The sequence below is a fragment of the Frankliniella occidentalis genome, unplaced genomic scaffold (genome assembly GCF_000697945.3).
Source record: "Frankliniella occidentalis isolate FOCC.00 unplaced genomic scaffold, Focc_3.1 Scaffold306, whole genome shotgun sequence".
Lineage (NCBI taxonomy): Eukaryota > Metazoa > Arthropoda > Insecta > Thysanoptera > Thripidae > Frankliniella > Frankliniella occidentalis.
Genome location: NW_026267431.1, coordinates 120,243 through 133,005, shown reverse-complemented (window position 1 = coordinate 133,005; position 12,763 = coordinate 120,243). Strand labels below are relative to the sequence as shown.

The 12,763-nt window shown below is 56.9% G+C and overlaps 1 protein-coding gene across 1 annotated transcript in view; it reads left to right on the top strand.

Moving 5' to 3' along the window:
- LOC127750989 (brain-specific angiogenesis inhibitor 1-associated protein 2-like) overlaps positions 1-12,763 on the top strand; it is a 107,215-nt gene that overhangs the window by 75,449 nt on the left and 19,003 nt on the right. The window contains exon 3 of the mRNA XM_052273841.1: positions 7,161-7,236. Within this exon, the coding sequence (XP_052129801.1) occupies positions 7,161-7,236 (76 nt within the window). The remainder of the gene's footprint in view (positions 1-7,160; positions 7,237-12,763) is intronic.

Below are 12,763 nucleotides of genomic sequence, written 5' to 3'. Positions count from 1 at the left end.
AGTTTACTTTGATATTAATAGACATGTTTCCTTCGCGGTTAATGAGGTTCAGAGAGCCTGGGGCGATACACGAGCGGGAACGTAAAAAATATAAAATACAATGCGAAAAAAAGTTATCAAGCTTCGTCCGAATAAAATGTCCCGGCACAGCCAGCAGAACCAGCACCACGCTCTCTCTCCACTCCACCTCTACCGCTCATACATGACTTTTCCACAGCTCTCCGGCGAGTTTCACGTTAAAAAGGAAAAGTTGCGCGTCATTTTTCGTTTCCAAGGTCTCGTTCAAAGCGGAGCAAAGAGCAAAAGGCAAAGAAGAGGATGAGCCCCAGCGGCCTCTTTGCGCCAGAGAGAAGGAAAATGACGTATATATTTTCCCATGCACGCGCGTAAGGGGGAGAGAGAAAGAGAGATAATATAATGAATACATTTGACGGCAATGCCGCGCGGCACGGAGGACCCCGCCGCGGGCCGCCGGGGGGACCTCATCAGGCCGAGAGCCGGGCGTTACGACGTTGACATGTCCACTGCGAAAATAAAAGACTTTAATTTGATTCTTGTACCGCAGTCGTCGGTTGCGTTGGTGCGTTTGGTCTCGGTTTGGTCACGCTTGTCAGTCCGCGGGGGTTGTAGTGTTGGCTAACAGATAGCCAACCACTCTACACTTCACTTTACAGAGGAAAAGAGAAAGAGAGGGTGCGAGCGAGAGCGCGTGAGCGCTTGTCCAGCTCCGCAGGGGGACTTATCAGAGAGACTCGCAGCGTGCCAACGTAGCGGGCCAAAATGTGCTAAATGAGTCGTATCTCTTACCGCATTGCACCATGCGCCTGCGGACGTGCGTGGACTGCGAATGCCAAGAGACAACAACAATAATAGTGGTAAAAATAATAGAAGTAGTAGGTAGGTGGATTAGATAAGAGAACTGTAAAAGCGGGCGAAAAACAAATACGAAAAAGAGAGAGAGACGCAGTCGTAAAAGACACGGAGAAATTGCACATGCCGTGCGGGGCGACGCGGGGCGTGGTGTGGCGGGGAACGCCCGTGTCTGCCCGCCACACATTGCTCCTCGTTGTCACCCCAGCGCGCCCCCGGAGCCGCACCGCAGCCCCTCCCCCGCGCCCCGGATAAAATATCAGCAGCTTCGTGACATTAATTTTTTAGCGCCCGAATGATGGCGCAATCTCCTATAACAGGGGCCTTCGCACCAACCAGCAGCAGCTGCCGCACAGCCTAGGCGGGTGGGAGAGTGGAGGTTTATCTTATGCGGGTGAGGGGGGTGGGAGAGAGAGGAAGAGGTGCAGCATAACTCTCTCCAGGGCCGTTGCGACGTGTCCCACAACAGGCCTACTGTGCCGATGAAAATAACCTCCTGTCGATGACATTTTCTCGAGCCGAGATGGTGGTGGTGAAGGTGGTGGTGGTAGTGGGGAAGCGATCATGTCGCTTGAACGGCTAAGCGACGGGCGCGCACGGACGGGTCACCTCACCCCCGGCTCGTTAAAACGCACGATGCAGCGTGTCGCGAAGGCAAGGCAAAGGCGCTCCCATAGGTCAACGCAAACGTCAACGACGCGATCAGCGAGTTTCATCACCATCGGCAACACCAGCACCACCAGAGGGTACAGAGGATGGTATACAACTGCGCGACGAGCACGCGCATCCGGGCGGGAGACAAGGCCGCAAGGAGGGTGCCAGGCAGGTACCCGCAGCGCGAAGCATGGGCGATACCACCCAGCACGATTAGGAATCGTCCGGAAAGTATTTGTCTTTTTTTTGTTGTTGTTCAGAGATCCATTTGGAACATTACGGGGGCTCGGCGCCTGCGAGACTTGGGGTAGGCCACCCCGCAGTGCACGCATGCACTGCAGCCCAGATATTGCCTACCCACCAGGCGCTACGACCGCTTGCATCGGCTTGCCCGGATGGTCCCCTTACTACCATCGTGAACATCATAAAAAATAAAATAATTAAATGTGGGAAATGAATCGCTTATGCAGTAACATAAAATATATTATTCCGCTTTGAGATAAAATGCATTATTATTATCATTATTACGACTGCTGCTCGCGTGGCGCTTTAGCATGCGATGATCCGTCGCATGATAGCCGCGTCATTATCATGACGATTGCCTAAATGATTACCATCATCACGCCTTTCGTTCCTATTAAAGCAGCAGCAGCTGCTGGCGCCCGGCCGGGCCAGCGCCTTCCGTGTTGTAGGGCTCAACAGCCGCGTGTTGCAGCAGCCGCAGCCTCACGTGAGAGAGAAAGGGTCCTAACTCATTAGCAGTGGTTAGCAGCAAGCCGCTGCCCCGCTGCTGTTAGTTTGTTGGCGCAACAAAGTTTTATGCAGCTGATAAACCTCCCCGAGGCCCACGGCGCGGCTGGACAGATTAGCGGCAATTAAGCACCGTGTGGCGTGGTCGGCGTGGCCCGGGAGAGAGAGAGAAGCGGGGGGAAATTATCATTATTATATCGGGGCGGTTTTGGGGGGGAAGCGGATAGTGCGAAGCGGAAAAGCGGGCGCTGTGCATATTGCTTCCCTGTGCACGGCTAAAACAACTCATGCATGAAAACGAAATAAGTTATGGTGTATTCTTTACCATTTTACACGACGACTCTCGCAGTATATTATTTAGCACCCGCAGTAGGCGTTTAAACTATTGATTTGCATTCCTCCTGTTCGTTTACAGTGGACGATTAGCTACATCTTTTCAATAATACCCCATGTAGAAAGTAGAAGAAGGAGCACTGTTTGGGTGATTGGGGGAGGGGAGTTTAATTAAGTTCGACATGACCCTCTCTTGGCTGCGTGTGGCGCGGGCTCTGCCACATCACCTTCACCTTCGCCCATGACCGTGGTGGTGGTGATGTTGATGATGATTGGTTCCGTCTCCAGACTTGGCAGAGCGGCTTCATAAACTCGCAGCCGCGTCCAGCCAGCCGGCCAGCCGCGAGCTGGACTGGACAGGGTGGGCTCGCTGCCGGACACGTCGCGGAACTGCATCGCCGGCAGGGCATAGCAGGCGGCAGGCACGCGGCCAGCGCGCGGATTCCGACGAGCGCGCGTATATTTTATCACCAACAACTTCCTATAACTCTGTCATATTTTTAATAGAGATGTGTGTATAGTAAAAACTTGCACAAGTTCGACAAAACGTGTTGATTTTACAGAAAAAATACACACGCACGGTTGCGTTATGACACAACACTGGTGTTGGTGTTTTGGGGCGCGAAAACTTTCGATGAGGATAATAATAGAGGCGGAAATGCAGAGTCAAACTCTGGGCACTATAACACCCATAGAGGGGAGACATAGCGCGCGGGCGTGAGCGGCGCGTAGGTAATAGTGACGGACGGGACGCGGCGTCGTGTTGTATTATAGGCCGGCACGCCACGATATTTTTGGGGGGGATTCGAGAAAGCTTTTCTGATCGGCGTCGCGCCCGGGACTCGGTTATGCACCACGACCACCACGACGGTGTGGGAGGCGCGAGGGGAAAGGAGCTGGAGGATGAGGCGCAGCGCGGCGCTCCTCTATCGTCCTCGCGGGCTGCCAATCGCGCCTACCGCCGCAGGTGGGCGGAGCGAGCGAAGTGAAAGAGAGATTTTATTGTTCAAAAACACAGAGCAGCCTTTTCCTTTGGCTTATCGACGACTCGGGCGCAATATCGCCGCACCCCCGGGGCCCCCCACAGAACTGGTGAGAAATGAAGGACGATATTTGCCCCTCCACAGCTGCCGTCGCCACGTACCACGTGTGCAATACGCCTTCAGGGCGCAGGGAGAGGGAGAGAGAGAGAGAGGAGAGAGTAATATCATCATTTAGCAAGGCTCACATCAGCTCGGCACCCCGGGGCGTCTGCGGACACCTCGCTGAGCTCACACCACCTCCGCCACCACCGCACCTCGTTAAAAAAAAGGAAGAAAAACGAGAGAGGATTGCACGAGCACGATCGGTTCGGTTCGGTTCGTCCTCTATTCACATCTGATTCCGAGGCGCGCGCGGCGACGACGACTGCAAGGCGGCGATGTGGCTGCACAACCAGCGGTAGTTGTTGCCCAATGCTGCTCCTGCTGCACCACCCGGGCGTCGTGTCCGGGAGCCCGGAGGGGCCAGGCCAGGGGTCCTATGTGAGCTGGGCCCCCCCGAGCGCGCCCCCAGCCCCCCAGGGCCCCCCCGGGGGGTCGCACGCCAGTGGCGGTGCCAGCTCGTTACAGAGCCGGAAGACCAAGTGAAGCAGCAAAGCAAAGCGCTGCAGCAGCGCGCGGGCATCGGAGGCGCCACCAGCACGACCCTACAAAACCCTGCCGCTGCAACCCAGAACAGATGCACTCCAACGTTCGCTGCATTTAGATACATAAATTTACAAATTTCAGAAAACAAATTCATTCCATTTATAGAATCGTCAAAACTTTCAAAATCTTCTAAAAAGTTGAAATTAATAAGTTCAAAATGATGAGTATTTATTTTTGCAAGTAATGGTACAAGGTTAGGATTTACCACACCATATAGCTGTTCGGGTTATTTTTAGCCTATTTTCTTTAGAACGTCCACCCCACCTCCCACTAAACTGACATTATTATACCTTTCTCCCGACTTTTATTTTTGTTGTATTTATATTTGCTTTCCGACGCGACGCCCGACAGTCTGTTCCGGCGCACGGAATTCGAGCCGAGTCAATCCCCTCTCTCTCACACCATCAGCATTGACAGCCGTCAAATTCTATGTAGTTCGCTGTCGGCAACATGGGAAAACTCCGCCTCACCTATACACGCCTCCGCAGCACAATCTTTTCGTGTTCGTTGTTTCTTCGCGATTTTTTTACCTGCAGCTACGATACGGTACTCTTTTGCGCTTGTCGTTTCCAGCGTAGCATGGTGCTTTGAGCACGTTTCCCCCACTCAATTTTTGAACGAATACGAATGCATCTTAATGAAAATGCATTCACTTAAACTTTCAAGTCTGAGTCTCTCTTGGGTTCCGCCTCGATATCTTTAGTCCCTGGACCGGATCGCCCTCCACACCGCGCCCCGCCTTGACAGTGGCAAATGCAGACAGGAACTGCACTGGCAGCGTGCCAGGAAATGACCGAGGTTCAGCCTTGGCCGCCCCCCGAGTCGGGCCTCTGCGGTGGCGGGCCCGCGCCCCAGTGTACCGAAGAGCTGCATACAGCGACAGCGAGCGAGCGTTTAGAGCCGGGCGTCGACATCAGCGCGAACAATAAAGGGACAGCGATTGAACCGAAATGAGCAATCATTATGACCACTGGCCACCGACGAATATTACATCTCATATCGTCATGAAGATGCAGCTTTGAAATCAAAATTCTATCATTTTAGAGCAAATTTCCCTAATTTTAAGTATTACATTACGCGTAATACCTAATTTAGGTGTACAGTGTATTACGCAAGTGAAAACCCCCTCGGATATGAAAACCGAATCGCAGGTAATAATATGAGAACCAAGCGCGTCTTTTTAAAAAGGATCGACTAGTCTGCCATACAATGATACGCGACACAATTTTGTTCCACTGCAAACAGCAAAATGGTGTCTAGCGTCGTTTGCCGTGCCCGCTGTTCTAGCTCTACGGCTTCGCGCGGTTGGGATAATCTGCGGATACGCAGGGATGCGTCTGTTGGAACTGCGCCTCGCCCCGCCACGCCCCACCCTGCCATGGCCAGCCAGTCCAGAGTAGGGCCTACGGCCGCGCGTCGTACAAAGTTGGGTCGTTGTCACTTTTCCCATTTGTATGCTAAGCGGGGCGGGGCGAGGCAGGGCGGGGGCTAGGGGGGGGGGGGGGGTGCACGTCCACGCGCCACGCGCCGCCACGGCCCGCGCGCTCGCGCCCCGGTGGCTTGGCTTCAGCCGCCACCTGGCTCAGGGCGATCGCCCTAAGCCCATAGTCGAGCCGAGGGACTGGGTTGACGTGATTCAGTGCGGGCGGGCCTAAGTCCCGAAGTGGGGCAGCCCCAGAGCAAGCGCACCCGCCCCCGCACCTCGCGGCCCCCAACCCGCTAAAGCGCGCGCGCGAGATCTCCCAAGTAGTTTCAAGGATGCGCCGTATTCCTTGGGATGATCCATGGGACGGCTGTTTTACTTTGCTGACCGTGCAGCGGGCCGTACCCCCCGAGCATAGCGCACAGCGCTCCATATTGAACATCCTAATTAAGAATGATTACAATAATTGCAAGTTTCAATCGGGCGGCCGCATTTCCATATTCATCCACGATTACGACAACCTCGCCCGCCCCCACCCCTTTTCTCTCTCATTCCCTTACCCTATCCGCCTCTCACCCCAAATACGCGTGTAACGTCACCGTATCCTTAATTTGCATGTCCAGGTGAGGTAATTGCGGCAGGTCAACCAACCCCCCCCCCCCCTCCTCGGCTGTAAGAGGACCATAGAGCAGACCAGCAGAGCGCGCGGCGCCACCACACGGGAGGATACGACCCTCGGGTGCGCGACCCTCGGCGACCCTTGCGCGCGGGGTAACTGCTACCACAACGAGGGTCGCGCGGACCTATACGCCCTGGCCGGGGCCCTCACCTCCCATCTGCCACCGGAGCCAGAGGCCCCACCAAGAGGCCCCGCCAGAGGCCCCGTCAGAGGCCCCGCCAGAGGCCCCGCCAGAGGCCCCGCCAGAGGCCCCGCCAGAGGCCAGGCCGGGGATATTAATTTAATATCGTCGAGTGTCCTCTCTCTCCTCGCATTCACGTCCACATTTGCCCTCCGGCCCGCCCCTCTCTTCCCTTGCTAATGCTGACTGCCTCGCAGTCGCTGCTGCTGCATTTCCTGCCGCAAGATGAATAAGATGAATCGTCGTGGATAATTGTTGCTGGGGGGAGAGACAGAGAGAGGTAGACGGAGGGAGACGTATGTCCTTTATATTCCTCGGCACTGCACGGCAGCGCCCCTCCTCCTCCCGCTGCTCCTCCACATGTGCGCGCCGTCGTCGTCGTCCTGCTGTCAGCCCAGCCTCCCCCTCAGCTCAGCGCGCCCGCTCTGCCCTCCCGACCCCCCTACTAACCGCCGCGCCAGACCGCACGGCCCCGGCCCGACCCCTTTCTAATTGCACGGTCCTCTTCCCTCTAACGACACCCGCCCCGCCCCGCCCCGCCTCGGTACAATTCTAATGGTGCGCTCATCGCTCTGCTTGCAGAACATCCTGGACAAGTTCAACCCGGCGGCCCGCCAGCTCATCAGCGCGGGCAAGGTGTACCTCAAGGCCCTGCACGGTGAGTACAAAACACACAAAGGAAAAGCTCGTGTGCACGACGGGCGTCGCTTCGCTTCGTCGGTCGAACCCACACGGCATCGCGCCGATCGGAAACAAGGAGAGGATGAGGAGGAGGTGGAGGAGGAGAGGAGGAGGAGAAGGTAGAGGAGGACCCTGACCCGACCGGACCTACCGGCTGCACCGACCGCTTCTGCTGCGCGCGGCGGCCACGTCGTTGCGTGTGAGGCGCGCGCGCCCACGCCCCGCCGCGCCCCGCCCGCCGCGCCCCGCCACCCCCACGCGTGTGCGGCGGAGGAGACGTAACGCCACGTAAGTCGAGTGATGCAGGAACTCCTCAACCTGCTGCCGCTGCTCTGGAGCCTGCTCGCGCGCGTGCTCTGCTCTCCTGCCGCTCGCGTGTGTCCCTCCCGCCGCCGCTCGACGCCAAGGTGATTGTCACCACCGCGTCGTGCACCGACCGCGCCGCCGCCGCCGTCAGTGGGGCGCGCTTCCGCGTCCCACGCGAGAATCATTGCGGAGCAGGGCGGAGTCACGGCAGAGGTGTTACACATGAAACTCTTTATTGAGAAATCCTCACATTCAACATTGTTCAGAAATGTTCAAAGAATTTCATTTTCTTCTATATTTTTGTAATAATTTCTGTAAAAATAACTTTACATTTCCATCAGAGGCACGTTACCTGCTAACGTTATAGACCGAGTTCTACTGCTGGCTTCAGTCGCGTCCGCTGCAAGTGGCTCTGTTACGTTCGCCCTACTATTACACATACTAGAGTATTTTTGTTGTTGCACCGCGAAAACGGGAACGAAAATAATTGTACTGCGTTTTATGACCTGCCGTAAGTACCTTACGCACCGCCACCGCCGCCACTCACTTGCCTCGCCCACGAGTTTTGGCGTCACTCACCCAATTGTATGCCAGCGTGCGTATGCGCGCGCGCGCGTGTCCACGCGCCGTATTCAAACTCGTTGGCAGGTTACAAAGAGCTCCACTTATTCCATTGTCGACTGTCGAAAGCGCGCCAAACTGGCGTGTAGTAAGCAGTCTGGGGTATGGGTACGTGTGTGTGTGTGTGTATGTGGTGCGTGAGTTCTCCGTGTGTTTCGCGTCCACAGGGGAGTGGCTCACACACACACAAACACAGTGGCCTTTCACCCCCCCCCCTCTCTTCTCCTTTTACGTTGTACTACGCGGCTGGAATGTGTCGCCAGCAGCGGTCTCCTTGAGTAGCATCGGCCGCAGCAGGGCAGGTGACCCCGCCACGCCTCTTTCTTAACCAACAAGTTATTCACCCAACAGACCTGCAGGAGGACGCCTATTCAGTGGTTTAAGACTTCAGACGAGATTGAAAAAAAAATATCCATGCTTTAAGACCACGGGGACAAAGCGGCCGTAGAAAATATTTCTTCTATTTTAGTTTCACTTTTTGGGGGAGTTAATTAAAAAATAAAAACGCAGATCTCTTTTTATTTGATCACAATAAGTCTCCGCAAGTCTTAGCACCTCAAGCCGCCCATGCATCACGGTAAAACAATGTCTGATTTTTTAAGGAAAAAGTGAAATCTTTGAAAAACGCCTTCACATGTTTTCGGGGAAAATCCTCTGATTTTGAGACCTTCTCAAAAAAAATAAAAAAAAAGTTCCGACCAGAAACGGATCGTGAAAGCAGATGATACCAAGTCAAAGGTTCTATTCCAGTCTATAATATTTCTGTCGGAGTTCGCGGGTCGCCGACCAGCCCGAGCTCAGAGACCGGTGATTGCGAATCCGGCTACTTGTCAGAGCCCTGTATCGGGCGAGCCTCCGTTCGGCAAGAGGCTCGTTTTGGAAAAGTGGTCTGAGGTAGGGTAGGTAGATGTCTCCAAAGTCTCTCGAGCCGGGAGTAGCGACGGTCTACCGGCCGCTTCCGTCTCTCTCGCACTGACCAGTGCCTGATGCGTCTGTCTTTGTCTTTCCCAAACGAGCCTCGCCGGCTGGCCAGTGGCCCGCTTCACCTGGCGAGCAGAGCCGAGCCGAGCCTTCGCGCGAGGTGGAGCGGCGTAGTAACGAGCCTACTAGGCTCGCCCGATACAGGGCTCTGCTACTTGTACCACTTAGATTGCAATAGTGCAATATGTTTGGTTGCACCCACATCTCCTGCCCTCCCCCGCGTCGTTGTATATGTAAGTTTAGAAGACGAGGTTTTGTTTCTATTTTTTCTGCCCAGCACCAAGAGGTTGGGGTGGGGAAGCGGGGGCGGGGGGAGTGGCGGTGCGGGGCTCCAGTGGTGGTGGTGGTATGGGGAGCACGGCCGACTCGGCTCGGGCGCGGCTCGGCTCGGGCGGCTCAGGGCTCCGCTAGGCTCGGCTAGGCTCGGCTCGGCGCAACAACGCGTGGCGTGGCGGACGCGGCGTGGCGGACGCGCGCGAGCGACGCGAGGCGACGGGACACCACCATCCCGCCTAGCGCAATATATGAGCTTCCTATTGGTTCTCTTTAATATTTCCTATTCGAGAGTTAAAGCAATGACACCTTACATTACTAATGTATACTTATGTCTAGTCATGTTTAGTGTAAGGTTGTAAGGTATCATCTGCTAAAAAATAGGGAAATTGACACTTTTTTTTAGGAGACTTCCTCAAAATCTGGAGTGTTTTCCCTCAAAAATAGGAGTTCCCCAAAGTTTTCCCTTTCTCCTCAAAAAAACTCAGACATTTTTCTTATAGTGATGTTCCCCGCCAGAAGCAGCCCCTTTCTCCACAGCAGAAGTTCCAAGAGGTCCTCCTCCCTGCTGCAATTCTGGCGCAACGGCAATGGCCATACACAGCACACATAGCCCGGGCCGCGGGCCGCGGGCGCGGCGGCGCAGGTGAAGGCAAGGCGACATACCGGCCCAGTCAGCGCGATACTCACTCGCAAGTGCAGGCAAGGCCAGCCTCAGCAGCGCGCCGGCGCGCCGTGCTCCGGATCGCCTCAGCTCCGCTCAGCTCAAGCTCGCAGCCCCAATCATTATTTCGCCGTTTCGGATGATTGATTCTCGACGTCCCCGGCCGCGGCTGCATATAATGCACTGGCGGGGATAATGTCCGCCGCGAATAGTGGATCGGCACGCCAGGCCGGCCGGCTATCCGCAGCGGAGGCGCGCGAGCGGGCGAGCGAGCGATTCAAAATTGCTCTGTCTGTGAGAGAGAGACTCCTCGGGACGACGATGATTGAGATATCGGGATGGACCGTCGTCGTCTCGTCAGCCGTCCGGTCGGTTGGGACGACAGACATGGAATGTTTCTGCTTCTCATGTCCCTGAGGAGATGCTTGCTTGTTCGCGCTCTCTCTCTCTCTCTCTCTCTCTCTCTCTCTCCCGCGACAGTTGCAAATAACATCCCGTTATGCGCCCTCATGCCTCCCGGCGGAGCCTCCCCGATGGACATTCCGAAGGGTGGAGTGTACAGTCACATAGTGGGAAAGCGCGGTGCGATGGGGGCGATATATCGGCAGCGACACGCTGGTTATATGGGAGATCGTAGATAAGGAATGAAAGTTTCATCCCATTTACATACGACGACTTGTTCCCATACGACACGGAGTGCTCGCGTGTCCCCCTGACCCCCTATACTCCCCCACTACCTCCCCCAAAGCCTCGCGAGCAAAACGGTGATGTCCCTCTTCCTTTTGTCTTGGGACCCTTTTATTTTTATTCCTCTTTCTTTCCGTCCCGCCCCACTTTCCTATGTGTGTGCGCGAGTGGTGTGCGTGTAGCTCGCCCCCTCCCCCACCCCCTCCCATTCCAAACCCCGTCTACATTTCCCACCTCGCGCCTTGCAGTGCCTCCGCGTCCACCCCCACCACCACCAACCCTGGCAAAAGTTTTCACCACAAAAGCTTTTATACTCCAAACTTGGTAAATCTCGATTAGATTTTTTTTGTCTCGAAAAATGTTCCCCAAGGACAGCGCGGACAACGAGAGCGGAAAGTGATAAGAATTATCCCCTCCGGTCGCGAAAGAATGCGCAAGCTGTATCAGCAACAGCAGCAGCAGCAGCACGGCCCTAGGTGATCCAGAGTTATCTCCCCGGCATTAAGGGAGGAAGAGAGAAACATGGAAACGTAAGCGCAAGAGCGCGCCAAACTTTAGCGGGCGAGGCCTGTCTCATCAGTTGGAAGTAGGGGCGGGAGGAGGGGGCCGCCGCGTAGCTCGCCCCGCGCGCGCCGGCAGGTAGGCAGTCCAACGGGCACCTGTGCGCGGCGCGCGGCGCTGGCGGCGGGCGGGGCGGTGGCAGCGACGGCCCCGGCCCGGCGGCCGTAAGCCACGCGCCGTCGGCATCTCCATCTCCCGCACTGTCCCCGCGCTCCTCCCCCCTCCAGCACCACCTCCACAATGACGGTCATCACTTGCACCGAGCACGCCGCCGAGCACACGCGCGTTTACTCCCGCCATTTCTCAGCCGGCGGCGGCGGCAGGGGGGCGGCCGGTGGCGGTGGCATGCAGGCTACAGCAGCGGCAGCAGCAGCACCACTAATACAGAGTACTCTCGGAAACTCAGTCCGGGCGAGAGGATGGTGTGGGGTGGGGAAATGAGGTGATGGGAGACGGTGCAGACGGCGGGGCAGGCGGACCTATGAGGAGCGGGGGAGGGAGGGAGGGAGGGAGGCACGGCGACGACGACAGAGTGATAAAATAAAGCGCCACGCCGTAGCAGTGCTCGGCCGCACCCCACCCCCGCCGCGCCCCGCCACGCCCGACCCGACCCCATCTCGCGTCTCGGTCCCGGACGCCCGCCCGGCCCGCGGCCTCTCCTCTCTCATTGTCCGGACAGAGCGCCGCGCCTGGACCTCGCACCAGTTAGATATGACCCCTGCTTGTAAATTGAAGGTGTCTCCCCTCCGAGGCCGGGCGGAGGGCGACGACCCTTTTCAGAGCAGCGCGGCGGTGTGTCCATAGCCTCGCCGCCGCCGGTGCCCACCGCACCGCACCACCCGCACCGCCTACACCCTCTTCCTCTTCCCTGCCGCGCCCCCGTTTGGCACCCGGGGCACGGAACGCGGGGGCAGCTGTAGAGGGAGGGTCCGCGAAACCCCGCCCCGCCACACTCCGCCACGCCCGCATTTGATCACGTCCACTGGACGCAGGACGCCCCGGCGCCGCCGGGTCGTGCGCTGCGCTCGCTTGCGAAGCTGGACGAGCACGAGCACAGCAAGCGTCGTCCTCCTGCTCTGCTGCTGCTTCTCTCCATCACCCACCCACTCCCTCTCACCTCTCTCCTCGCCCTTCTCTCATCCTCCTTCGCCTCCATTATCCCCACATTTGACCCCTTAAATCTGCCCTTTCCTTCCTACCCCTCCCTCACGCCGACATGACCTTCCGCTCCACCCGGCTTCAGCCAGCCACCGCTGCTGCTGCTGCCGCTGCTGCTTCACCCCTCCGGAGGCTTGTCCCAGACCGGTAGTGGCCGTGCTATACTGCTAATAAGGATGTCATCGCAGCCGCACCATGTGCCGCCCCGCCCTGCAACCCCACGCCTCGCCCTCCGGCAACGGGAGGGAGAGAG